The following is a 27749-nucleotide window of genomic DNA, read 5'->3' on the forward strand; positions in this document are numbered from 1 at the left end:
ACTGCGCTGATACGCATTGTTGGAGTGGACACATGTGCATCCTGCAATGGGGAACTATGGCTATGCACGAGTCCATCATTCCAAGAAGGCATATAACTGTTCTGAATGGTAGATGATGATTTGGAGGCAGTATCTTTAATAATGTTTTGCACTCTTGCCTGGCTGGGGCAAGCCTTGCTAGTGACTGTGTTGAGTACGGTCCCCAAGTTGGTTGGACCTGAAGAGGCTGGAGGTGAAACTTGACAGTATTTATGGTGAAGCCGAAATTATATAGTGGCTTGGATGTGAGCGGGACACTGTTGTTTACTTGAACTCTTGATAAGCCAATTGTTTAAGTAGGGTAGTACGTGTCTCCTCTTTCCGAGATGGGTGGCTACCACAGCAAGGCATTTTGTGAGCATTACGGGGACAGTGGTGACACATGTCCCTGTAACACTTTCAACTAATAATAGCGGGTTTGAGCGGGATTGATGGATATGTGGAAGAAGGCATTCTTCAGATTGAGTGCAGTCATGAAGTTGCCTTGCTGCAGCAAAGGGATGGCATTCTGCAGAGTGACAATGTGGACATGTTTGGAGAGGATGAACTTGTTGAGGTGCCTGTGGCAGAGTACAGGCCTTAGAGACCTGTCTTTTTGTGGATTATAAAGTATAGAAAGTACACCCCCTTGCTGTGGTGCTGCAGTATAGCACTGCTTTTATTGCTCTCTTGAGAAAGAGAGCCTGAACTCCTTTTGAACTCTTGACAAATGTGTTAGTGTCCTGGAAATAAGGTGTATCTGCTTGGTGGAATGTTTGGTAGGGCTGAGGTGAGCTCCAGTCAGTAGTTGTGCTCTATGAAGGAAAGCACCCATTGGTCGGAGGTGATCTTTTCCAAAAGAGTAAGAAATTCTTGTGTTCTATCCAGACAGGTCTTGTGTGTTTGGGGGTTGAAGTGGAGTAATAGGAAATCCCTACTTGGTGGAGTTGGCTCCTTTAGATGAGCCTACTTTGCCCCTACCCCTTGTGTTGTTGTCTCTGTATGCCCCTCTAGAATACCCTGTGTTAACTACCAATGGTATGGTTGTGCTGCCTCTTAAAGGAGGTGGGAGATTCTGGGGAAGTTGTCTTACTGCCTCTGAAATAGTAGTGTATATATGAAGAGCACTTATGGCCTTGGCTGTGTTTTTATTTTAGCTTTTCAGGTATGTGGTCTACCTGCGGCCCGAAAAGATGTTTGCCATCGAATGGCAGGTTTAACGGATGCTTCAGTACCTCAGCTTTAAATACAGCGACACAGAGCCAGGCATTTTGTCTGACCAGGATGCTGGTGTTAACTCCCCTGGTGATAGTGACCGGCACAGCAGACAGAGGCGTTCGATATGGTCTTTTCCTCTGTAACCAGCTCTTGCCCACTCTGGGATGTGTTTGAGAAGGTCCTCCAGCTCATTGAAATGAGCCCAGGTGTATTGAGAGAGCAGGCCAACCGTGATGGCACTCCTTCTATGTGTGGCTATTTGTGCTGCCACGCTAATTACTACTGTGTATAGATTGTTACTCTCCTTGTCAGGAGGTGAGGTATCTCCTGTACCTGAATGTTTGCCTGTTCCCAAGCTGTATGGACTTCGAGTAATCCAGAGATATAAGACCATGGTGTAGTAGGGTTTATATTTGTTGGCGACCCTAGGTGTAAAGTAGGTGTAATTACCCTTGCCGTAATTGGATCTTTGAAAGGCTCGGGCGGTTTTGAGCATCCCTTTCAGCTTTGGTTGAAACTGAAGGCTGTGTTGGTTCTTCCTGGACAACAAGCATATCAACTTTATGATACGTGGCTGCACTGTGTGTAACCTCATATTATGTAGTAGTGTCATCAGCAGGGAGACTTTGGCAGGATACAGATCAGGGTCTGTGTTACCTGGGATATTGACATCATAGTCATCCCAGGGATCATCCCTTAGCTTAGGATCATACGGAACATCACTTCGGTCAGCCGGATAAAGTGAGCTGCTCTCTCCATAAAAAGAGTGTGGTGACCCCCTCGGTCAAGATGTAGTTGGTGGGGCATGTGGCAGAGGCAGCCGGCACAGGTAAACATGGTGGGGTGGTCCTGAGGGGGAGGATAAGTCAACAGGTGACAGAATAGATGTGATTAAATAAATAAACAATACCTATTTCGGCATCTGTCGACACAAAACCCGCCCTTCCCCACCCCGCGGGCACCCTGCCCAACCACAGAGCGCTTACCTGTGCCAGCCACTGCTGGGCAGAGGAGTAGGATGAAGAAAAGGAGGAGGAGGTCGAGCAGGGAGGGAACTTTCGACCCTGTCCTTATGTGTCTTGTACTTTGGAGGTCCTGCAGGTTCTAAAGCAATTTGCTCTTCAAAAGTTAATTTACGCTTTTATAAAAGAGACTCCTGTTACTTCAGTGGCAGCTTGGTGGAGAATCTGCCTTTCTGCAGGTGGATCCAGGACACTTTTGGAGAGCATCTAATTCCTCCCGCAGGTGTCGGGGAATGGACTTCTCAGAATCTTCGGAGCTTGCCATCAACTGAGCTTCTGTTGCTGAATACGTCATCGGCAGCCGCAATCCGTGCCGGTACCAGCAGTGGGGCGGTGGGTCCAGGTAAGGAGGGATTTCGAGGGATGATGCAGAGTGAAAATTAATTATTTATTGTTACCTCAGCATTGTCCCTCAAAATCCCCCCTTACCTGGCCCCACCGCTCTTACGTGCATGGACCGCAGTTGATCATCAGCATCTATAGTGTCTTCAGCATTGAGGCCTTGAGTGCCAATTATGTTTTTGGTGCCAGTGGTAACTATGGTGCCAGTGTCCACTTCGGTGCTGGAGGTGAGGGTCCCATTGGCTCTGAAAAGGAGCACAGCTTATGAAGGTAGGGGCCTTTGTGGCCAGAGAGGGGAGCGTCCACGGTTCCGAAGGCTTTGACCAGTGCCACCTTTGGCACAAAGTTAGTAGTGGACTGGCAGGCTGTTGTTGAGTAACTGGGCTTGACTACTGAGCCCCAATGAGGCGGAGCTCTGGCTTTCCACGTGGTTGTGGTGTGGCTGCGGGTTGTGTGTGGGTGTCTCTAGTAAAAGAGAGAGGGACCCCACAACCAAAGGGATGGGGTGCCAAGTAAGCATGAGCGAATTTTGCGGATCTCGCGTTCGCGAATTTTGCGGATTTGCGGATTCGCAATCCGCAAAATCCGCGAATTTCCGCGAATTTGCGGATTTTTTTTTTTTTTGTGTTTGCGCGGGTTTCTGCCAGTTCGCGAGGGTTTTGTACAATGTCGCAAATTGCGAACTTACCTGTCGGGTCGCAAGTTTCGCGAACTTGTTGTTTCTACGTGTCCAGCCTGTTTGGGACACTCTTCTTCATCACTGCCACTCTCTGTCACCACTGCCACTCTCTGACTACTCATGCCACCCTCTGGCCCACCCATGCCACCCTCTGTTTCATCACAGCACCCTCTGGTTGTCCAGTCAGTGTACATTATTGTGGCAACAAGCACACCTTCCCTGCCTCAAGTGACCTGAATTAATTTGGGGCTGATTAATGTGTCACAGAATATTTTTTTAGCTGGCACCTGCTTCCTTAGTGCTTCCTGATTAGTGATCTTTTGAACTTGCTAAGTGCTTTCATTGTTGCAAAATTAGTTACAACACCTGCCCTGCCCCAACTGACAATAATGAATTAGGGGCTGAATAATGGATTTGAACCTCCAGCCTGGCTCCTGCTTGTCTCCCTTAGCTGTAATTCAGGACCTTTGTGGCATATATGTAACTATTCTGAGGTTCAGAGCAGGGTCACATAATAGTTGCAACCTGCAACTGAACTCTGGAGGGGCCCCTCAGGAAGCACTACAGAAAATGGCTACTAATGATGAGCCTGAACTTTTGAACCTGGTAAGTAGTTACTTTCAGTTTTGCTAAGAGCGTATTTCTGCAATTTTGCACTTATTCGCACTTATTCGCGGGGCGCGAACTCACGCGAACAGTGCGAGCAGTGCGAGCCAAATCCGCTGCTCGCGGATTTGCGGATTTTGCGGGAGATTCGCAAATCTCGCGGATTGCGGATTTCCCGAAAATCCGCAAAATCCGCGAGCGGAACGGATTTTCCGCCCACCCCTAGTGCCAAGTCGACTGTTAGGTCAAGCAAGAAATCCCTTTTGAACACCTTTTTGTAGTGACACAACGTTCAACAAAAAATAAATACAGGAACAAATAAATTAACACAATACTGTACTCATGAGGCAAAACACAAACGAAATTATGAAAAATCCTGAACAATTTATTACACAGTGCAATGTTAAAACATAATAATTCAACAATAATTAAAATGACGGGGAAGAGCATTAAAAGAAAGGAAACATTAAATTCCTATTAGTTTTTTCAATTCAATTCAAAAATAGCTTTATTCGGTATTTTGACAAAAAACCATAAAAGCATACATAGATACAAAATACAAACGTGGGCAGACTAAATAGCTTTTCTCATTAACAAACTTCTTACAAAAAATACACATCATAAAGACAAAACAGATGAAGTCATTGAAATGCATAAAAGAGTTCTAAAATTCATTAAAAAACTCATGGAATTCATACAGTCTCCTGTGTTACGTATTATTTGATGTGATAAGGTACAATATAATACAATTTTACAAAAAATTTTTTATCCATGAGGTCCTAATCATTACACATGGTCCCTCTACACTTTACAGTAAAGGTCAAAAATTTTATCGCTGTCACTATGGTGAGTTCATCTTGCATCATGTACAGCCTGACCAGTGCAGTTTTACAGGTTCTCAAACCCCATGTCTTTAACAAGGGTAACAGGTATCTTTTTCTCCCCCACTGATAATACTTGCAAAAGAGGATGCAATGTAGGTTTGACTGTTTGGATAGGTCATCACACGGGCATTTTATCAAATTAGCAGACCAATCATTCGGGGCAGGAAATGATATTAACCTGTAAAATGACTCCGTCCTCATTCGAGTCAGAAGCATTCTGTGATAACACGAATAGGTTGGCGCTAGATATGCGTGAAGGCCTGTACCATGTAGAATGTTACGATGGGCTACTATGGTAGACTTGTGCCCGTCTAAATAGCATCTCCTTTCCTCCAGTAAGTCAAGGCATGCCACTTTTAGAGCTTTTTTTGCTATTTGTGAGCATGATGTGGGATTTAGGTAAAGATCTGGTTTACCAATGGAGTTCAAAAACTTTTTCACATAGGCTAACCATGGCTGCTTACTAGAAGCAGAATGATTTAAACAGTCTTGGATTACTTCCCTGTTGAAACCTGTGTCATCACATGTCCAGATCTTAAACCACAGCATCACTGGCGCTATCTTTATCAGATCGGTGATGTGGACTCTATCCAGTTCGCTGTGGCAAATGGTAGTAGATGTGGAACGGGGGACTGATAATAGGTGCCTCAGGAAAGCATTTTCCACTGTTTGAATTTGTGTGCAATCTGCCAATCCCCAAATGCCAGCCCCATATATGGCAGTAGACACACATTTAGCTGCGTAGATCTTAAGTAATATGTCTACAGGTTTCCTACCCAGTCTTTTAGCAAATTGTTTAAGAGCACCTATCGTGCGAGAGAAGGCCAGGTTCCGGGAGGTTATTGCTGTTGACCATGTGTCCCTGTTGTTGAATGTGATGCCTAGATAAGAAAAAGTTTTGGTCATAGCTATCTTAGTGTTGTTAACGAAAGTTTTACAATCTGGTATATTTTTTCTCAATGTGCATGACATTGTGAATGTTTTTCCCTCATTTATTTTTAAACCTCTCGTGCTCATAAAAGTTGAGAATCCTGTTAGCGCTTTCTGAAGGCCCAGCTGTGTGCGAGCCATGATCACAGCATCATCAGCGTATAATAGTAGTGGTACTGAGATGCCATTTATTTTAGGGTAATCCACTTCAAGATCGTTTAAAAAGTCTGCTATCTCGTTAATATATAAATTAAAAAGGAATGGCGCAAGGATGCAGCCCTGTCGAACACCCTTTTCTACAGGGAATTTTCTAGTTCGCTCACCATTTTTACCGTATCTGACCGTGGCACCTGCGTCTCTATACAGTTCCTGTATAAAATATAGAATGTTTTTATCTATCCCCAATTTAACCAGGGTTTTCCATAGCACACTATGGTCTAAACAATCAAAAGCCGAGGTTAAGTCGACGAATGTTAGGAACAGATTCCCTTTTTTCCCTCCAATGTATTTATTTTTTATTAAGGCCAGGTTTAAACCCTGCTCTACAGTGCCTACGCCAGTTTTAAAGCCATACTGTAATTTCGAAAGGATCCCTTTGCTCTTAGACCAGGTTTGTAATTTAGTTAGCAATACTCTGCCTGCAACTTTCATCAGGGTATCTAGCAAGGAAATAGGGCGATAGCATTTTGGGTCCTGTCTATCCCCTTTTTTAAATATTGGGATTACTATGGCTTCGTGCCATGTGTCAGGAAAACCCATTTTGCTATACGCGTTTATTACATTTGCTAATAGAGGAGCCCAAAGATCTGCATTTTCTTTAAATAAATCAATGAGAACTCCATCTGGGCCGGGGGCCTTTAAATTAGCACTCTGGGAAATTGCTAGCTCAACCTCTAGGGGGGTGATAACTACATTTAGAGGGAAACTATCTTGCATCACTGCCTGTTCCACCTGGCTATTATTAAAATCATATTGTGGGGTCATTGTTATTAAATCTTTTTTATATAGGGAGGTAAAGTAATCGACCCAGACATCTTCCGTTATGGCTACCTCCATAGAATCAGCCTTGCTGTCCATGGAGAAGAAGGGGGCATTGATTTCTTTCCAGAAAGAAATGTTATCCCTTAAGGCGCTTGCCTTTAACAGGGCTTCCCAGGCCTGATTTTTCAGTTCGTCCTGTCTATCGCGGAGGGTCTGTTTATAGACTCGCCTGGCATCCTTAATTAAACTAGTGTCTTTAGGGACTGTCTTTAATGCCTGTAACAGGTCTTTATGGGCTTTGGTACAGGCGGAATTAAACCAGCCGTATACTCTCTTTTCTACCCCTATCTTTTGTTTTTTGGTTAACTTATCATTTATAGTGGCAGTTATCCTTCCATAAGCCTCTATAATTAACTGAGGATTAATATTAAATTCTAGGCAAGTCGAGAATTGTTTCAATTCTTTCTGGACTAAATCCTTCAAGAAATTTGTGGAATCAATTTTTGCCCATTTTATGGCGTATCCATTCTTTCTTGCCAGTGACACTGAGTGACCGTGAAGAATACTAGGTATGCTTATTACAGGGCTCTCGGACTTCCCAACAGAGATAGTGGTGCTAATCGGAAAGTGATCACTTAATGCCAGATCTTCCGTGTTAAACTCCTCCAGACAGCCCTGATTCCTATTTGACACTAGGATGTAAACAATTACAGTGCCTGACCCTCGACCAAAAAAGGTTGTCTGAAAAGCTACAGAAGGCTCACATAATTCATTAGCAAACCCCAGGTCCCAATCGTGCATAAGTTGGTTTAACATATTACCCATAATAGAGTGTTCAAAATGTGTGGTGGGGTCCCCTCTTAAGTTATAAATGCCACAATTTTTTGTGGCACTGTAAGGACATAGATGACAGTTATAATCTCCTACTATGAGGGTACAATCTGCGTCCTGCCCACCTCTCTTAAGCATTGTAGTGAGCTCAGCTATTAAAGCTTTAGGATCTACTTTTGGCACATTGATGTATATGTTAATCAGGAAAAGGGACCGCCCCTTTGCTTTGACCATAAGTCCTGGTAATGATCTAGCCGCACCTACTTTGGGTCCACTCGCCACGTATGTGGACAGTTTTGTGTTACACAGATTGGAGGCGAAGATACACAAACCCCCCGACCCTCTACCCCGATTACCCTGTATCGACGGGATATAGAAAGTACTAAAGCCCTCAATGTGGGTCTCCTCCTGATCCCAACACTCCTGTAAATATATTATGTCCTGTTTTTCCATAAAGGATAGGAATGACTGGACCCTTGATTTATTGTTTAGCCCTGCGATATTCCAGGAAGTTATTTTTAGGTTGGATTTATGTAGACTGGCTTCCGGTGCCAGTGTCTGAGGAGTTAGCCTCTCAGCGCCCTCTACACTGTATTCTACCTCCCTTTGGGTTTGTGTGATGTCCCGGAGGATTGTGGGTATAGCCCCAACATTGAATTTCTCTTGGGCTACAGAACCTTCCCCTTTTAAGACCTTAATTAGTTGGTCTGATGATTGCTGAGGTGATAGCAATGCTTCCCCTATTGGGGAATCGGGTATGTTCCCTAATGGCAGGATATTAGCGTCGGGAGTCTGGTGATAATTTTTAGGGGTCTCATCTGGGATGCCTAAATTATTTCCTTTCCAGTTTATTACCATTGTTGGTCAATCGACCATGTCTAAGCAGTCGTACCTATTCCTTGTGGGGGCCCCCCTCCAATAGTCAGGATTTAAGTTTTCTCTTCTCGGTGGCCAGGGACGAGTATCCCACCCTCTATTCCAGTGGTTATTGCTATTCCTATTTCTATTTCTGTTGTAGTGCCCCACCTGTGTCCAAGGCCAGTCCTGGACTTCCTCCCAGCTATTAGGGTCGCCATAATTAAAAGTATTTAGAGGTGGATAAAAGAAGGAGAGACGCTGTACGTCGACCCCCCCCCCCTTTTCTCCAAAGCTGGCCATGAGGCAATATAATCAGCTGTAGCAGGGTCCTCACAATTGAGTACAATGCAATCGCCCTGCAAACTTTTTTTGGGTATCGCCTATCCAGAACACTCTTCTCATTGAAATAATTCTACTATGATTAGATGGATGGAGAGGTCTGTTTTGGCTCAACCACTGCAATACCTTGTTACGCAGTGACCAAGGGGGTTCGTCTGTACCATCTTCCAGCTCGGTGACCCCAGTAAGTATGACAGTGTATGGGGTCGCCTCAGGCGGCAGATGTATCGGACGCCTGTACCTGGGGCCTTTCCTCTCATTGGCCTGTGGCTGGGATGGTTGGGCTTTTTGTGATGTCTGTGGGGTGTCCTTCTGCTTCACTGCTTGGGTGTTTGACTCCACAGGAGCCGGAGTTTTTTGGGGGTTATCAATGGGGCCTTTTTGTTTTCCAATCCCTTCTGTTAGGGCGGGTTTTGAAATATTTTGTTTGTTTTGCCTGTCGTTTTTTAAAGCTTCGGTATTTGCGACTCTTTCGAGCGGCAGAGGCTTGGGTCGGGTAACTGGTAAAGACGGGGGTTGAGCCGGGTTATTTGTGTCTTTCGAAGTCCCCTTGGCAGGTGTACCTAATGATTTCTGCGTGAAAGCTGGGGTATTTAATTTAGCTAATTGCTTCTCAATAATCCTGATGCTCTTTTCCATGGGTTGCAGATGGCGTTTTAGCAACACCCCCATGCTTTTTATAATGAAATCATGTAGTGTGACACATGCGGTGCATGGTTTCTGTGTGCCTCCCCCGAGGGCTTGGTTCTCTGTCAGCTCTCGGAGACCAGCATCCTGTGAGGTCAATATACAATCAGCACTGCTGTTGGTAGGGATCGGTTGATCTGACAGAATTGTATCAGTAGTTGGGTTAAGGGAGGTCGTGATGTTATGCAGAGCTAATATGGTCTCGTGTGGGGTCATCTCTGTATTTTGCCTCTTAGCTATGGCACCCTCCCGCTTGCCCGTAGAATTGGGGTCTAAGATATCCACATGATTATGGGAAAGTTGTAAATCTGGTGTTTTTTCCAAGTCCTCACAGGAGTTGGACCCTAATGAGAGTTGGGTGGCGGATAGATCCACAATATTTGGGACCGTGTGTATTAATACGTTAGTGTTGTCCGCTTGCTTAAACAATGGGATAATTGGACCCTGTTGGATAGGGGTTTGTGCAGAAGCCAGGGGCCCCATAGACGATCTTCTTGCAACCTCCAGTTCATGAGATACCCTACGTTCTAAGATGTGTATGCTTTTGTCTATGACCTCGTGGGTCTTAGTAATGAATAAGTCTATAGGGCCAGTGATATCAGTTACTTTAGGGGTCTTTTTACTTCTGGTGCTCTTATTCATTGTTGCGCCAAGTACAACAAGATTAGTGATAAGTGCAGGTCAGATACAATGTCAAATATCAAACGGGGGATCACAGATAGAAGTAACGGGGTGAAAAAGTGAATGTAAATACCGTGGCCCAGTCCAGTCCTGCTCAGTCTTGAACGGGCTTAAACGGGCCCGCCCTTGGCCCGGGCTTCGCCCGGCGTCCCGCTCGCGTCCCGCGTTGCGGGGGACGCTGTCCTTTATCGCGCCTCCAGGCGCCGATGATGACTGCAAAGGTCTGCGCCGCCGCAGGGTGGTCTGGGTAGCCGAGTCCTCCTCTCGGCGGCCGGCTGGGATGAAGCACGGCGGCGGGAGTACTCAGCCAAGGCAATGAAGGTGGGCTTTGCAATCGTTCTGCTGTGCTGCGTGGGCTTCCAATGGGTGCAAAAAAGATTTACACCGCCTGGCCGGGGGACGCTGTCCTTTATCGCGCCTCCAGGCGCCGATGATGACTGCAAAGGTCTGCGCCGCCGCAGGGTGGTCTGGGTAGCCGAGTCCTCCTCTCGGCGGCCGGCTGGGATGAAGCACGGCGGCGGGAGTACTCAGCCAAGGCAATGAAGGTGGGCTTTGCAATCGTTCTGCTGTGCTGCGTGGGCTTCCAATGGGTGCAAAAAAGATTTACACCGCCTGGCCGGGGGACGCTGTCCTTTATCGCGCCTCCAGGCGCCGATGATGACTGCAAAGGTCTGCGCCGTCGCAGGGTGGTCTGGGTAGCCGAGTCCTCCTCTCGGCGGCCGGCTGGGATGAAGCACGGCGACGGGAGTACTCAGCCAAGGCAATGAAGGTGGGCTTTGCAATCGTTCTGCTGTGCTGCGTGGGCTTCCAATGGGTGCAAAAAAGATTTACCTATTAGTAAAAAAGGAGATGTAGACAGAAAATTTAATTCAGCGAAAACGTCAGAATTATTTTCTAAGCAATATAGTACACAATCCTCCTTTTATCATGCGACGCGTTTCGGTGGATCATATAGTCAGACCACCTTCCTCAGGTTTATACATAGTTTCTTCCCCAAAAATTCTCGAAACTTTTAAACCATATCAGCTTATAGTAAATGGTTCCTACGTAAATAGAACACCTTCTCTTGTCCGATGAGTTAAAGAACTTCTCAGACCCGATAATCTTAATCAGTGAAATGTTTAAAGCTCTCCAGTAACACACGGTACGAATAAGGAGCTAATAAACCTAAACAGCGCCGGAGTTAATTAGACCGAAACGCGTCGCATGATAAAAGGAGGATTGTGTACTATATTGCTTAGAAAATAGTTCTGACGTTTTCGCTGAATTTAATTTTCTGTCTACACCTCCTTTTTTACTAATAGGAATTTAATGTTTACTTTCTTTTAATGCTCTTCCCCATCATTTTAATTATTGTTGAATTATTATGTTTTAACATTGCACTGTGTAATAAATTGTTCAGGATTTTTTATAATTTCGTTTGTGTTTTGCCTCATGAGTACAGTATTGTGTTAATTTATTTGTTCCTGTATTTATTGTTTGTTGAACGTTGTGTCACTACAAAAAGGTGTCCCAAAGGGATTTCTTGCTTGACCTAACTGTGTGTGGGTGTCTTCCATGACTATGGAACTTTGAGCTCTTGCTGTTGTTCCTCCTTCGGATTGGGAGGGGGATCTCACCTCCAAGCTGGAACAGATCAGCTTGCCCTTTAACACAGACCGGCTTTTTTCCTAGGCCTCGATGTTGTGTTCCCTGAAGATGTAATAGGTGTCACTGGACTCTTGCTCTTGCATTCTCTGTAGGCCCACCTCCATTCGCATTGGTACAGAAGAGTCTTCTTCATTCGGCAGGTGAGGAAGGCCTGGCACGTAGTGTTGTTGTGCTCGGGGAGAAGCAGAGATTGGACAATTGATGGTGATCTATCCAGGGGAACTTCAATGGCACTAGGGGTAGTATTGGAAAAGTGCCCCTTCCACCACTAACCTAGTATTCTTGTCGGCTGAGTTCCAGGGACGATGGGTGAAAGGCCACATAAGGGGGGCCAAGGCCCCGACAGAAACAAGCCTGGTCGTCAGTGTTCCACGATCAAGTAAAGGAGCAAAATTGAGAATCCAGATGAGTTCTTCCATACCACGGGAGTCGAGTGTTGGAGTTGGCCCAGCTGTACGAGTTGTTAGGTGCAGAACACTGAGCCCCTTCGGTACACGTCCAAACTCGATGGTGCTCATGCGCATTACCAACTAAGGGAGGAGTCACTATACCTTGTGGCCCGAAAGACTTTTTCAAATAAAATCAGGTTGCCAACTTATGAGCCGAATCATCAAAGGCAGGGCTACGCAGAGTAGAGACTCTACACATGCTACGAACATTACATTTCATTTCCCTTTAGCAGTGGGGATATCAATTTGCCACATAAATGCATACCTGAGCCCCCCAAGGTATACAATCTCAAAATGTAATGCAATCAAAAGGCCTTATTTAGAGATTGGCGGGCCAGATACTCAGTCACAACCATTGCAGATGTTCTGTCTGCAGTATCACAAATGTACTTTGACCTATGGACACACAATAAAGCTGATGACATCTCTGTGTAGAGTCCACCAAAGGAAAATAAGCCCCATGTCCTTTTTTTATATGAAAGCTAAAACAAATTCAAAAACATTTTTAAATATTTCTAAGAGCAATAAAAACCTCATTGGTTGGAAAAAGTGAACTCTCTACGTAAGTTTTGTCACAAATGCATAAATCACACATTTCTCACTTGGAGTAGATGAATTCTTAGGTTTAAATTGCATTGGGCATACTTGCCATTCCAGGAAACAGGTACATTACATGAATATGAATAGGAGTGAAAGGGAAAATATGGAGATATGAAAATTGGAGGAGAGATCATAACAGCTGTAAATGCTTGAAGCTGAATGCTGGGTATCTAAAGCAATGGATGAACAGCCAATAACAGGTCATAAAATGGGATACCAAATAATTAAGGGGAGGAAGCAACAAGATATGTAGGTTGGGAACGGTTCTAAGCTAGCAGAACAGGAAACAGCTGGAAACAAGCTGAAATCTGCAACAAGGCACAAACATATGTCCAGAATAAATGTCACTATGAACACTAACATAACTATGAGGTAAAATAATTTGAGATGAAGATATACCAACAGGCTGATTGCATAGAGGTACAGAACAGGCCATGGTTTAATGGCAATGACATGGAGGTACTATATATGAAGAATTGGCAGTGATTGTGGAACAGGTAGTGGGATGTGTCCGTTGTTTATGCATGCATGGTTTGCCTCAATTAAGGGTAGTAGAGACAATTTATTTTGTCTCTTGCATGTTAAGATCAATGGTATGCCTTGCCCACTTGTTGTTTCTCAGGGTGTCCTCGAGACAGATTTACAAAAAAATTAGAAAATCATTCTCTGGAGTCCTTAGATATCCATCCTGGGTCAATGGCCTTCATAGGTGACCTGGATAGTGAGTTTTGGCGAGTGATGGTGGTGCACCTGATGTAGTGTTGATAAGTTACTCCTGGCTATGGGCTCACTTTTCTATCATTCCCCATACTCTACAATAAATCCATCTCCACTCTCTAAAATACTGTCAGTGTTCTGGATTTTGGGCTATCAAGGGTCCTCAAGGCAAGCTGTCACTTATACTTATTAGTGGCATGCCCATATTTTACCTTGAGGAGTGTCAGCATTAGGTGCAGGGCATTTTTATTTATGAATTGTCCAGAGTGGGCATTGTTACACTCTATTTTTCAAATAGGAGGCTCAGGTGCTATGGTCAAGGGTTGAGGGCGTCGTGGTCTCTCTTTAGGTTGAAGTCATAGACAAGGGTGAAAAGAACATAGCGTCTGGAAGTGGGTGGAGTGGATTCAGAAGGAGAGAAAGACTGCAAATTGAAAGAGAGTGGGGGAGAAAAAGAGAGGGACTGGAGACAAGTTAATACCAGGGCATCAGTACTCTCAAATCATGACACTTTCTGGCCGAAAGGTTTATGGTTTCACGCCTATCCCTTGCTTTAACCACCAATCTCTGCATCCCAACTAGAAATGTACCATTCATGTGAGTGGGTGGGCAGTGGTGGCTCCACCCCTTTCTGTGTTAATGCAACGCTTGAGGCCAGGGAAATCCCCACAACCCACTACTCTCGCTGATACTTCCACCAACTGCTTTCACGATATGCCTGTTGCCATGGGTACAGTCCCTGTCCATTTGATTTAAAGCCCAGGAAGGAGTGAGTAGTTGGCTCCAGCATATTTTTTGGGTGGTCGACGGATCTTCTGCATGCACATGAAGGGACCTTCTGCCTACAAGTTTTTCCCATTCCACAGGGGATCTAATGTAGAAATATTTATAACTCCATGGTATACCGCTTCCCAGAATTACCCGTACCAGCGGAATCTCATGTGGAGTATGTTTCTACCGCACCACCGATGCTCTGGTAGTCTTGATGGAGACCTCAATGTTCACTGCAATATACTTACAATTATGCTTACTTCTGGTTCGGGCTAGTTTCATTATTGCTTTTTCTTTTTTTTTTTAAGAGTTTCACCTGGTTACCAAGGTCATTTGGACTAGACAATACTAACAATTGCACAACATTGTTAAATGCTAAGGAGACTTATATTAAGAATGAAATATGGCTTTTGTCCAAGATGAAATTAATAAGAGTGGCTTGAAATTGCTTTGCTATCACTCGCTGAATTAGTCCAAATGATGGGAAGACTATTGTTTTGAGATAAAAGTATGTCATGTTGGAACAAATTCCCTTTTCTGAGCACTAAGGCAAAGTTCAAGTATTACCACAAATAGAGAACAAATAGACAAAACCCTGAACTTTGTTTCTATTTGGTCATTTAAAAGTGTGGCAGAACCAGATCTTGCAGCACCATAGGTTTTACTTGTTTGTTTGAGGATTTACAGTGTCTTGGTCAAACACATTCACAGTGATAACTTAGAGCCAATATATTGTTTGCATGTCAAAAGGAGCTTATGGGCTTTCACATTTCCTGGCAGCCACATATGAAGACACACCTTTAACCTCACTCCACCCTAAATACTCTACCCAACCCATGACTTTCTTTCAAAAAAGAGCTGAGAGCGCTGTGTTAGAGTGACACCTTCACAAGCCGGGAGAGTATAAACATTGCAACATTCTCTACACATTGAACACTGAAGGACATCTTGAGGGTAAGACCGGTACACAGAGACTCACTGATTGAGGTCACCATTCTAAAACTCTTTAATTAGATTTATTTTACTCATGATAATGTTTGCTATTTGATAAGCAGTCCACATTATTATGAAATTATTTACCTTATTCTGTGCCATTGTGAATGCATTCCTGGAAAAAATCACTGACTGGCATGGAACATATGTAAAGTGAGGTCTGATGGGGCCTGGGTGTGCTGCTTTGGATGCTAACCAACACATACATAGACTAAAAACGTCAGGTGTTAGCTCAGAGAAGAGAAAGAAAGTTGTTTTTCTTCAAAGTCTTAGTTATGATCTTTCATTGAATGACTCATGCTCATATCCCCTTGAAACGCATAATGCACACAGGCTTCACTTACAATTATTTTTTCTACTACTGGGTTTAGTCATAGCTGTTTACCGGTGCTAAATGTACAGACTGCACATTGCAAGCACAGCACATGCTACAAATATAGCTGTGATCAAGAAGAGCATACACGCTTTTCTCTTCTAACCTGGATCATTTATGCTTAGTGACACGGCTTGGTGGCCAGTTCCCTTGTAGCCTTCCTGTCTCGCACAAATCTGGCTTAAACATTAAACATGTGAATGTAAAGGCACAAAGGCAAAAGTCCACAGTTTTGGAACACACAGGGGCATCAAGAGGGAATGTCCTGATCCTAGCACAGAGCACTAAATAAGCATCAAAGACCAGTTCTTAAAAAAAATTGTTTCAACAAATAAATTGCATTTATATAGCGCTAATTACCCCTGACAAGGGTAAAATCACTTTTTTGGCAAGTAGCACGCTACTCCAGGACCCAAAAGGTTTAGTGGTGAATTAGTATAGTAAAATATTAAATTAATTTAGCAGCGGACATGTTAGTCTGTTATTTGGATTGAAAGGATAGTGGAGGGATGGAAGACTAATAGCTTGGATTTATACAGCGCTTACTAATCCTGATGAGGTGCTGAAGCACTTTTAGGCGAGTAGCACGCTACTCCAGGACCCAAAAGGTTTAGTGGTGAATTAGTATAGTAAAATATTAAATTAATTTGAGCAGCGGACATGTTAGTCTGTTATTTGGATTTAATGGATAGTGGAGGGATGGAAGACGAATGGCTTGGATTTATACTGCGCTTTCTAATCCTGATGAGGTGCTGAAGCACTTTTAGGCGAGTAGCACACTATTCCGGAACCAAAAGAGGATTAGTGGGGAACTAGTATGGGGAAAAATGAAATTGATTTGAGCCTTGGACATGTTAGTCAGTTATTTCGATTGAAAAGGAATGGTGAGGGGATAGAAGAGGGGAGGGTCTGGGGAGGTTTTTTTTGGGGCGAGTTCATAGTAGCAGGAGGGGGTTTCGGATGAGTAATGGGGAGGTGGAGGGGGAAGAGTCAGAGGGAACGTTTTGAAAAGGCTTGTTTGGGAGATCGGAATAGTAAAACGTATGAGATGATGCAAGGAGGGGTATAGGAGGGAGGAGTCTAGAAAGGGTTAGTTTGGGGATCATAGCAATGGTATGGGGTTTGGGATGAGTGGGTGTATAGGGTGAGAAATAGGGTAGTGCTTTGGAAAGAGGAGTAGAATGAGGTTTGAGATGAGTCTGATTTGTGAAAGAGGATATATTACAGAACTCCCTTCATAAACGGTCATGGAAGTTGGATGGCCGTGGGTGAGAACAAGGCACACACAGCCATTTTAGAGAGCACACAATAGCAGAAAACAGAGCTGGAGGAAGGAGTATAGGAAAAATCTTGCCCGTCAGGATAACAACAACCCAACACAGGGTACACCTCATCTTTGTACCGCAGCGCATGTTAACAGATTAGCTAGACCTAAAGCCACCCCATCAAAAATCCCTGTGCACAAACCTAAACTACCAGGGAGCTTTCCTTGGGCCCTCCCGTGTAGCAGGACTTGACGCACCCACCCACACAAGTGAGGTACCGTTTTTATCAGGAGACCTGGGGGGACGTTGAGTGGTAGGAAATTTGTGTCAGTCCGGCGATTCCACAACTTTCCCACACAGAAATGTGATTTTTTTTTGGGAGAAAAATTTGAGGTTTGCAGGGGATTCTGGGTAAGATAATGATGGGGGATCCACACCTCCCCAGACTCCTCCAAGTGTCTAGTTTTCAGTAGGTTTCCCAACATAGCAGCCAAGCCCGGGACCATAAAAGTGGGTGACTCCAACTCAAAGTCTTTGTGATTGATCATTTTGAAGTCTCCACATTATGTTTTGGGCCATTTCCCGCAATGGGCACTAGGCCTACCCACACAAGTGAGGTACCACTTTTATTGGGAGACTTAGGGGAATGCTGGGTTGGTAGAAGTTGGTGGTTCCATACACATTCCCGGATTTTCCATTTCAGAAACGTGGGGTAAAGGATTTTTTTGTTTGATAAATGTTGAGGTTTGCAAGTGATTCTGGGTATTAGTACTTTGTGAGAGCCACATATCACCCCTTCCTGGTATCCCCGGCGTGTCTCATTTAAAAAAATGTACAGGTTCGCTAGGTTTCCTAGGAGACGGCTGAGCTACAGCCCAAAATCCACAGCTAGGCACATTGCAAAATAAGTTTCAGTTTTCTGTGGACAAATGTGATGTGTCCATGTTGCGTTCTGGGCTGTTTTCTGTTGGAACACAACTGAGGTACACAATTTTATAAGGAGACTTCGGGGAATGCTGGGTGGAAGTTTGTGCCTCTCCACAGATTCCAGAACCTTTCATCCCAGCAATGTGAGGTAAATGTTTTGTTTCTCTTTATATACAAATGTTGAGGTTTGAAAGAGATTCTGGATAACAACCTGGTGAGAGCCACACAAGTCACATGACATTTTTACTACACAGATCCTTGGGCATGCTTGTTCGTAAGACAGTTCTGATGTTTCTTCATTTACAATCTGCACCTAGGTCTCGTTTTGATTTTTTCGCAGCCTTTGTATTGGAAGGTTTTGCTTTTTCCATGGTCCAGCAGAGAATATGTTTACACCACTGTGCAGATAGCATAAAAAGTCATCTTAGGTGTATTTTGTGGCCTGAAGCATTGTGGGATTAAGGGTGACCAACACAAACGTCATTAGAGTGATACACTTGAAGTCAAAACAACGTGTACTTTGCTGAACCCAATGCTAGATGACACTAATGTGCTCAACATATCAGATGTATGCTGGTCCCTTGAAAGCAGCCAAAGATGCAAATTTCAAGGTACAAAAGCTGACAGTTGAAAGCTGTGAACTGGGTATAAGAAGTTTAAGGGAATTGCTTTATTTAAGTTAAATTGTATTAGTTGCTTCTAAAGTGAAAAGAGGAACAACAATAGAGAATGAGATGAAGAAACACTATGAATGAAACCATATTTCCCAAACACTATTTGGTGTAGTCATTCCCTATGGTAATAAAATACCCATCTGAACGGAAACCCCAACCAGTCTAGATCAATTTCCTGTCCTAACTCAAGAACGTCTCTTAAAAAGCAGCATACTTTCAAGTATACAAGAGGTATCAGCCACCATCAACATTAAGGACTTTTAGAGCCTTATTTAGAGTTTGCCAGACAGAATTCTCAGAATCATGGTAGATGTCCTGTCCGCTGCATTACAAATGCATAATATGGCACCTGTAAAATGGGAGGAAAGATATCAGACACATGTTGCTGGAGTATTACATTTGCCACACTAAGTAAGGCCCTTAATCTGAAAATATTATTTTTTCATTCCACACTACTGTACACAAATACCACTGAGAACTCTATATCAATCACTCCTTTCATTGGTCTTCAATTAGATTGTCTTTTTGGCCGCATAATTCCATGTTTGAAACTGATATAGTAAAGACAAAAAAAAAGGCAGCATGTTTCACACAATTTTCTATGTCCGGGGCGATGGCTTTCAATTACAAATAAGGAATCTGTAATCTATGAACTCCAAGCTTGTAGACCACTGGAACAAAACACCATTCTATAGTTGTATGAAACAAGAGCTGTTTGGGATCAATCCTCTTTTACCATACAGAACTGCTGGGGAGTTGGGCAATCAGGGAAATAACCTTTTCTGTTACCCATTCATCCAAAGACTGTACAAAGATAATAAAGGACTGGTGCATCTGTATAGAAAATCAGTACCTACTACCCACATTATGCTTTAAAAGGTCTATGACTTGGTGCCTGAAATTAAGTAAAAATGTATACTCTTTAAATCAAAGGCAAGTCCAACATTTTGCTGAAATAAGCCTGATCGCACTCACTGAGTGCACAGACAATGCTTTCGAAGACACAGCAAAACAAGAAACTCTTCTCACACTGGGAAATTGTAAAAGGTAATGGATAAGGATTCCCACCTTGCCACATCTGCAGATCGTGGCCCCTCTTACCCGCGCTCCTCTCTGTAGTGTTCTGGGTCTGCGGGTGGGCTTCCGTCGTCTCATATAAGATCAGAGGAGGCGGCGTGATAATAGGTGGACTGGAAACCTCCATGTCTGCAGAAGATAAAACAATACACAAGCTCAGCTTGTTCTGCCTGAAGGACCAACATCTTTCATTTTTGTTTCATGTGTCAATGAGTATGGTGGATGACTTTCAAAATATATCTGGCTTTTGCAGATTCCATGTACAATGACCACAGAACAGAGTTCTTCGACAAACAGCAGAAATAAAGGAAGGAACTTAGTCCGTCTCTAGCTTTGCCTTTAAAATACAACAAGTTCGTATCTGCATGAAGCTCTACATGAAGCGCGACATCTTCAGTCACAGACCTGCACCAATATATTTGGACTTCTACATTTCAGGGTCTTGTGCACCTACATTTTCAGAGGCAGAAACAGGAGGTGACTAAGAAAATCGAATCAGCAACTAACTCAAAGATGTCTTTGAGACACAAACAAAGTGGAGGCACGATGTCACGAAACATCTATGAGAACAGTGCACACAACAGAACTAGAAGGATGAGAATGCGCTCAATGGGAAACAAACCCAAACTCGAACTGCTAGAACAATATCCAACTCCTTAGCTGCACAGGCCATCATGAAGGTCACAGACAGACCTGAGATGAACAATGAAAAAATTACCATTGTTGATGGCATTGAAGCAACTGCATAAACAGTAAGCAAAACAAAACCTAGTGAATTTCATTACAAATCCATGATGAATGTGCTGCCCAAGGTAGTATTTCTGTTTCATGCTCTGCTTGTCAAGACAGAGCAGACCTTTTTACGATGAACAGGACAATTCGGTTTCCCAATTAATGTGGACAAACCCTGCTGAGACTCTTCGGAGTAGGTTGGAAGGAGGTACTGGGTTAGCACATTTAAAACTGTATTAATGTTAGAATGGAAAGATTGATTATGACATGAATCTCCCGAACTGTGGGTATATGGACTATACAGAGGTGGGGAGGCCACTATGGTACATTGTGTGATGGAAGAACAATTTCAGATTTCAAAATGCCGAACTGTGATCCCGTTTGTTACAACTCTTCCCTCAAGAGAGTGGTGAAGGGAGGTCTCATTCCTTTCCTGTTTGCCTATAGCCTGATATAGTTAAATAGTTGGAAAGAGGGAGGCTGTTAAATGATTTGAGATCAGTTTCATAGAGGTGAGATTAAATCCTATGATCAGTGGAAGTTGGGCCTTTGGTTAAGGGAATGTGAGAGGATGCCCAGTGCCCAGTTGTGAGGCTCTGGGTTATCTAACCATATACAAGATCTGCAGTTTTTTCTATACAAGATCTGCAGCTATTAGAAAAAAAGTCTATCTCACAAAAGTTCCTTTCATCTACATGGGAACCTGAAAAGCATGTTCTCAAAGATTTTCCATAAACAATAGGATCTGGTGTGTTTCCACATAAATAAACTCGAAAAGGAGCAGAGTGGTCAGATGTGCCAAAGGAATGGAATGTGTCAAAAAGGGATGTAAAAATGAGCTCTATCTACATGGGAAACAGGAAGGTCCATTACCAGTTTTTATACAGGTGAAACCACACTTCATTAAAGCTGCATCACATGCCCATGCATTGTCATTTTCAATGTTACAGAGGCTGTGGGGTCAATGTTACATATTTGGTTGTATTCTCCTAAGCTGTTCCCCTTATGACAAGCTTTACAAATCACTGAGGGAGTTACCACCTGCCATTTAGTTCAGAACACTTACGTGTTGGGACTGTGCCGCATGGGGTACAAAGACGCAAGGCTCAGATTGTCACATGGTGTGGAAATGTTGGGTAGAAATAAATTAGAGGCTGCCTTTGAATATGTCAGCAATTGAATTGGAGGCGTTGGGTTACCCTAACCTTGTAATGCTTAATGAGTAATATTCAATTACCCCATTTTCAGTCTGTTGGAATGCGAGAACCGTTATCAGATTACATGTCGAAGGGTCTCAGACACTGAATGCCCTTTTAGATTGAGCCCCTGACCTTGTTTTCACTAGTATCTAGGGTTCTAAGTGCAGTCAGTCTGGTGGCTTAGAGGACTAATGCGTCCACTGTAGGGGCCTGTGCTTGACCTCATGGTCACACCTAAAAATCCCAGTGGGTCCACTCAGCTTTTCATTCTTCTAAGGTTGATAAAATGATTACAATTGAGTAGGTATAACAATAAACATCTATTGTTCAGCGCCAAGATACCCTTCGCAGTTAATATGCGCTTTACAAATACACATGTTATGTTAGGTTAGATATATTTGCAACAGAAAGCCAGCAGCAATAGTAGGGCGTCCAAACAAGACTGATGCCGGATACTCTGCTTTACTAGAGCAACTTCAAGGAGGGTGGGGTGGAGAAAACTTTCTTGCTGAGATGTTTAAATTTCATATTAGCCTGAATATGTGCAGCTGCAAACTTGGTTTGATAGGATGTGCATTCCCCTTTAGAACCATGAATATTTGGTATTTCAAAGAAAATCAATAAAAACATTATTTACAAAAACTTGATCGTGGGTTGACCTCTTCGTTTAGCAATTTCCTTCTGCAATGTCAAAAGTGTGCAAGAAGCCTTTGAATAGATAGTATTTACCCCGAAAGGTTGGAAAGGTTCTTAAAACACCATACAGGTTTCCATGAACATAAACTGGAGGCTAGCCTTTCATTTTGGTCCTTTACAAGCAATATTGCCAAGCCATGGGAAGACCACAGCTTTGTGAAGATCAACCACATGAAGAAGGTGCTACAGGAGTTTTTGGTGACTTTCAGTTTATGGATAAAAAAAAAAATCAAAGAGAAACTTGAATCTGTCAGCAATGTCAATGTTTCCTGCTCATACACATGTATTCTGGCATTCGTGTTATATTCAGACAACATTATGGGTGAATTATTATAGCTTATACTTTTTCCAGGCATGGTTGTATAAGCCCTCTAAAGGAGTACAACTTTCTCCAGTAATGAGTATGTCTCAGACTACTACTGAAACAACTACTCAGAAAATTAGAATGATGCAGAATTTAAACAAAAATGCACGACAATAATTAGTGATGACGTAATACAGCTATATTTACTTTGGTCACTAATGAACCTTTTGAGGAGACTGAAACTGTAAAAGTAACCAAAATTGCACTTTGATGAATTATTCAGGTTATCAGTGCATTGCCTTAACATATAGCAAAAAACAGAAACCACAAATCTGTGAAATATTGACATTTCCTCAACTGATAACATTTGAGAGTAAATTGTACAGTACTGTCATCTTTGGTGATTCTCACCTGACAAGAAAGAGATCTCGCTGAACATCATCCAGGTGTCGGCAAAGTAGAATCTGCAGAGAATGGCTTTGCCGATGCGTTTGTTGAGAGGGATGGTGACAAACCTGGCACTAGGATTCTTGTCATCCAGGACAGTGGCGATGCCCTCAGGCTCTGGCTCCCACTCAGACATGAGGCGGGGTTTGAACAGACACTCAACCCTTTGGAATATCTTCACTCCCCTGGAGAACATGTTGTTACAGTGCACCTGCAGGAGAGATGTGGAAAAGGTAGCCAGTGAAAGACAGCACAGAAGACGACTTTGGCTGTTTAGTCACTGTAACTCTTGTTGGATTTATTGTTCAAAACATTCAGTGGATGTGAGTATTACTGTTGTGAATAAAAGCAGGGTCTTAACCCTCATCCATCTGCTTTAACCCCTTGCATGCGGCCGCGATTCTGCCCCTGTGCGGCAAAATCACGAGTGGGTGGGTTCATGACGGCCCCCAGTCGTCATCAGCACACGAGCACCGCAGTGCATAACGGACGGGGGCCGTCATCAGCATGCAAGGGGTTAAGAAGGAGATGTAGAGATGTTACTGACGCATACGATTGCCTGGAATTTAAAATACCATGAGAAATTCTTTCAGGCAAGTTCATAGTCAAAGAAAATGCCCTCGAACTAGATCATCTTCCACATTTGTTGAACTATTTGCTTTCATTTGACCAAAATCTCTCTTTCAAGAAAGGTAAGAGTCATTTTCAAAAATTCTAAGGCTGTTTCTACCTGTTCTGGATTCTCAGCTTCCAATAACAAGATTTTGCAATGCAATAGGTCTCGCATTTGTGAGAGTTTAAGCTATTGGCATTTTAAATGATAATGCCTTTTATTTATCTGCTTTGCTAATTAACAATTAACACACAAATGAAAGGCATTGTCATTTACAATGCCAATCGCTCAAACTCTTGTATATGAGAGACATTTTCAAAGAAGCACCCGCCATTGTCCCAGGCTCCACTGAATGTGAAAGTGCGCATGGCGCGCTGAATGTTGCAGGAAAGCATGTCGTGCCTCCAGTAGGAGAAACACATTAAAGAAAATAGTGCTTACAGACTAAACAAGCATTGTCATAGCCAATAGATCTCGCCAATAGATGGGTTTAGCCATGCAACAGTTGTTGTTGCACCAAGGATATTGTCTTGTATAACTAAATACTTATAAGGTCCCAAAAGCAAGACTTATTGGCTATGCCAATGCTTTTTTTTCTTTACGCACAGAGAGATTAAGTGATCTGTCCCGAGTCAAAGGATGTTGTAGATCCTCAATTCCAAAGTCGGCAGCTCAGGACAGAGGCCATTTCTCATCCATGTGAACTGCAGATTGAACACAGATCTGTGCAACGTGCGCATCAACCCATTTAACTATTTTCTTTTTCACAGACAAGGTGTTAGAAGCACACCTGTATTAATAAAGGGGCACATAGCCATTGCCCATTGCCCTACGTCAGTATTGTCACCTCCAGCCATCTAGGCTTGTGCCTATGGACTATACGGCTTATCGCCTGGAATTGATAGGTGCTCAGACCAGGTCTGGGTGAAGCAACCCTTCTGTCAAAAAGCTGGTGCCACACTGCATCTATCCCTTTAAATCGGCTGTGTTTTTCGCAGTTTTGGGAGCTGCTCTATCGCCTCACTTGCTTCTATGAGACCTGTTTGGAGGCTCATTTGTTGTGACCAAACACCCTCCCGACATTCTAATCTCCTTCTCAGACAGGCGTTAAAAATTGGATTAGAAAGTCTAGCAAAGAAGCACTTTTTCACCCAGCAGTCTCCCTTCTGCCTGCAACCCCTCTCTCCCAGATGTCCAGGGCAGAAATCTGGCAGCAATTCGCTCTGCCAAAAATCCCAGGCTTCAAAAGCAGAGAGAGAGAGAGAAACAGGCATTGAAAATGCAATAGGTCTTGTCTTTGATGAAGTTAAAGCCATTTGCTTTGCTAATGGTATTGTATAGCAAAGCAAATATCTTTAAGTTAATGAAAGGAGAGGCATATTGCAATTTTAATGCTTGTTTTGTCCCTCCGTACACGTGCACATCTTGAATCAATTACAAAAGGCTCATAATTAGGAATGGATTCATTCTCGTTGTTTGCTGTTACATTGCGTGCCCTAGTGTTTGTTTTACATGTGCATATGTGGGCACATGAACACATTTGCCAAGGCACTTTTGTGCATAATGTATGTAATTTAAACAAGGGAGCAAGCACATTAAGAACGTTATTTAAAAAAATAGATTACAGAAATGAATGCCAGTCTGCTTGCACAGCAGTGGTGTGTGTCAGTATTTTGGTTTGATTGTAAACATCCCAATGATTTTGAGAAATTCTTTCATATATAATGTACCATATTAAAATAATTATTTCCTTGCACGCGCCCTAATTTCTTTAACAAGCATGGGCAAGCTTCGACATTTACTGATACTTATGGCTCTGCACGTGAGGACAGCGCTACTTGTAAGAAGCCTCTTATCGTGCTTTTTCAAAGATATTTATGGGTAGGTAGGATGCCTTCGGTTTGAAAGTTGTGCTTTTGTTGTGACTGATGATTGGAGGGATGCCGGGAGAAAACACAGAGAGCTTGTGGTGGGAAACATGGTAAAAGTGGCGTGGGCTGATAAAAGCAGCCCGAGCTAGGCATGTCAGACAACGTACATTTTTTTATGGGGTGGGAGGCAGCACGGAGGGTATTCAACACAGACAATGGTGGGTGGCCATTTGGGTGATCTGTTTACCGAGTGCAGTGGATGATTTGAAAAGTTGTGTTTCGGTAGGACTGGTGATTGGAGGGACAGTGGGAGGAAACAGTGCTCGTGATAGGGCAACATGCATAACGTCGTGGGCTGAAAACAAGCAGTTGCGCTGGGCATGCCAGACCGCTTAGTTAATTGTACGGGGTGGGAGGCATTACGGAGGGTATTTAAAACAGACAATGGCGGGTGGCCATTAGGGAGATATGTTTACCAAGTGCAGGGGATGAGCACGAGTGTGTGCAGAAGCAACATTTATCAATTAGGAACTGATCATGGTGTCCAGGGATCTTTAAAAAATGTTGTGCCTATCACACAATTCTCTGGGAGCAGGCAGGGGTCGTGACGTCCGCAGCCGTGGGTGTGCAAGATTTAGGGTTCGTGTGTAGCGCTGCACTGCACATTCAATTTAACAGTAAGCATACGTACTTTAAAAGCAGAAGCACAATGAATTTAAAAAGATAACTATTACAATTTGGCAGACAGAAAAGTAATGCGGAAACAATTAACCAACATGGCTCAATTTCAAAAATGAAGAAATAGTTTCAAAGCGAAAAAAACATACATACATTCCAAAAGAAAGCTGTGAAGACAAGACAAGAAAAAGCGAAAGCACGGTGCCATGCGCGTGCGTGTGCACATCTTTTGTCCATACGAGTGCACATTTTGTCCACCCGTACGCTAATTAAAGTAAACAAAGATGCTGTTGGGCTGTCCACATGCATGTGCATTTTTTATTGTCCCTTTGTACACGTTCACATCTTGAATCGATTACAAAAGGGCTTCACATGGCGAGAGCCGCTCTTCGTGCTGCTAACGCCAGGAGAGACCTAAAAAGACCTACTGTGTAACAACCGAAGTAAAAGGGCCAGACCTCATGGAAGGTTACAAATAAAGACAAGGCAGTACTTAAGGAGGGGCTAACAAGCCTAATAACAAATAAGAAGCCAGCTTTTACGAATGACAATGATACAAGCCAATGACAAATATGGGCGGAGAGTGGGTGGGGCTTATATTTCATACTCTAATACAACATGCAGCAGAGCAGCTCAACCTAAAAAGTAACAATCCTGTGGACACAGCCAGATTGCTGCTGTTTATATCATTACTTCCCAGATTTAAACCCACCCCTAAAGGCTTCTGCCTTCTTTTGTCAATGGGTGGAATGAAAATGCCTCTGTATAAACATTGCTCCTTCATCTACATGCCCCATCACAGTCAAGACCATACCAGTCACCGGTGGTGGAACAGAAACTCTGAGCAATTACAATGTTTCCAAATTGAGAGTATTTCAAAGAGAAATCAAAGGATAACACAGCCACCTCTAGATTTCATAGTGGGAACATCAATCGTCTAGCTATTAACTAATTGCCCGCTGCACACCCATGAGTACAAGCTTGATTCAATATCACACCCACAGGCAGGTGTTCCACTAGTCAATAGAAAAGTACACACATTTATAAAGTATCAGTAACTATCCGTGTTTATGACTCTCAAACCCCATTTCTTCATCTCAGTCAGTCATAAAAGATTTGCGACTATTGATCTGTACCTGATTGCAGAGGTCAGCCCTCTGAAAAGACATGATACAGCAACATCTTCTGTGAGATTTTGAAGAGAATTAGGTTTTTAAGTAACACTGTTCTCTGCTTGTTTTAAAACTAATAACCAGTCACATTTTGAAGTTGTCAACATCCACTTGATGAGAAGGAACTTTTGCACATCTATGACATCATACTAAGAAAGTTAAGAAATTGTGAATGCAGCTAATTTTGCACAGCAGTAGTTGTCACCATTAGTACAGATTGCGAGCATATGAGGAGTGGTCACCGGGGTTTTAACACACTGGTTCACCGGGAAAAAGATGGCACCCAAGACAAGGTACAGAAGCAGGCATTTTCACTCACCCTTACTAAAAAAGGTCTCTCCACACACTATGATATCTCCCCCTCTCACATATACACAAACACCCACACAAACACCCACACCCTTTGATTAAACAGATAATGCTAAGATATGATGTGAATAAACTTGGGGCAGGCATATGTTCACT

General features: G+C 43.2%; 1 protein-coding gene across 4 annotated transcripts in view; it reads right to left on the reverse strand.

Moving 5' to 3' along the window:
- LOC147710550 (discoidin domain-containing receptor 2-like) overlaps positions 1–27749 on the reverse strand; it is a 369004-nt gene that overhangs the window by 36585 nt on the left and 304670 nt on the right. For 3 of the 4 annotated variants that reach the window (XM_086921217.1, XM_086921218.1, XM_086921219.1), the window contains 2 exons: positions 22915–23161; positions 19564–19701 (listed from right to left, as the gene is read on the reverse strand). In XM_086921217.1, the coding sequence (XP_086777343.1) occupies positions 19564–19701; positions 22915–23161 (385 nt within the window). The remainder of the gene's footprint in view (positions 1–19563; positions 19702–22914; positions 23162–27749) is intronic. The other variant, XM_086921220.1, reaches the window with a different exon arrangement.

The sequence above is a fragment of the Lissotriton vulgaris genome, chromosome 5 (genome assembly GCF_964263255.1).
Source record: "Lissotriton vulgaris chromosome 5, aLisVul1.2, whole genome shotgun sequence".
Taxonomy (NCBI): domain Eukaryota; kingdom Metazoa; phylum Chordata; class Amphibia; order Caudata; family Salamandridae; genus Lissotriton; species Lissotriton vulgaris.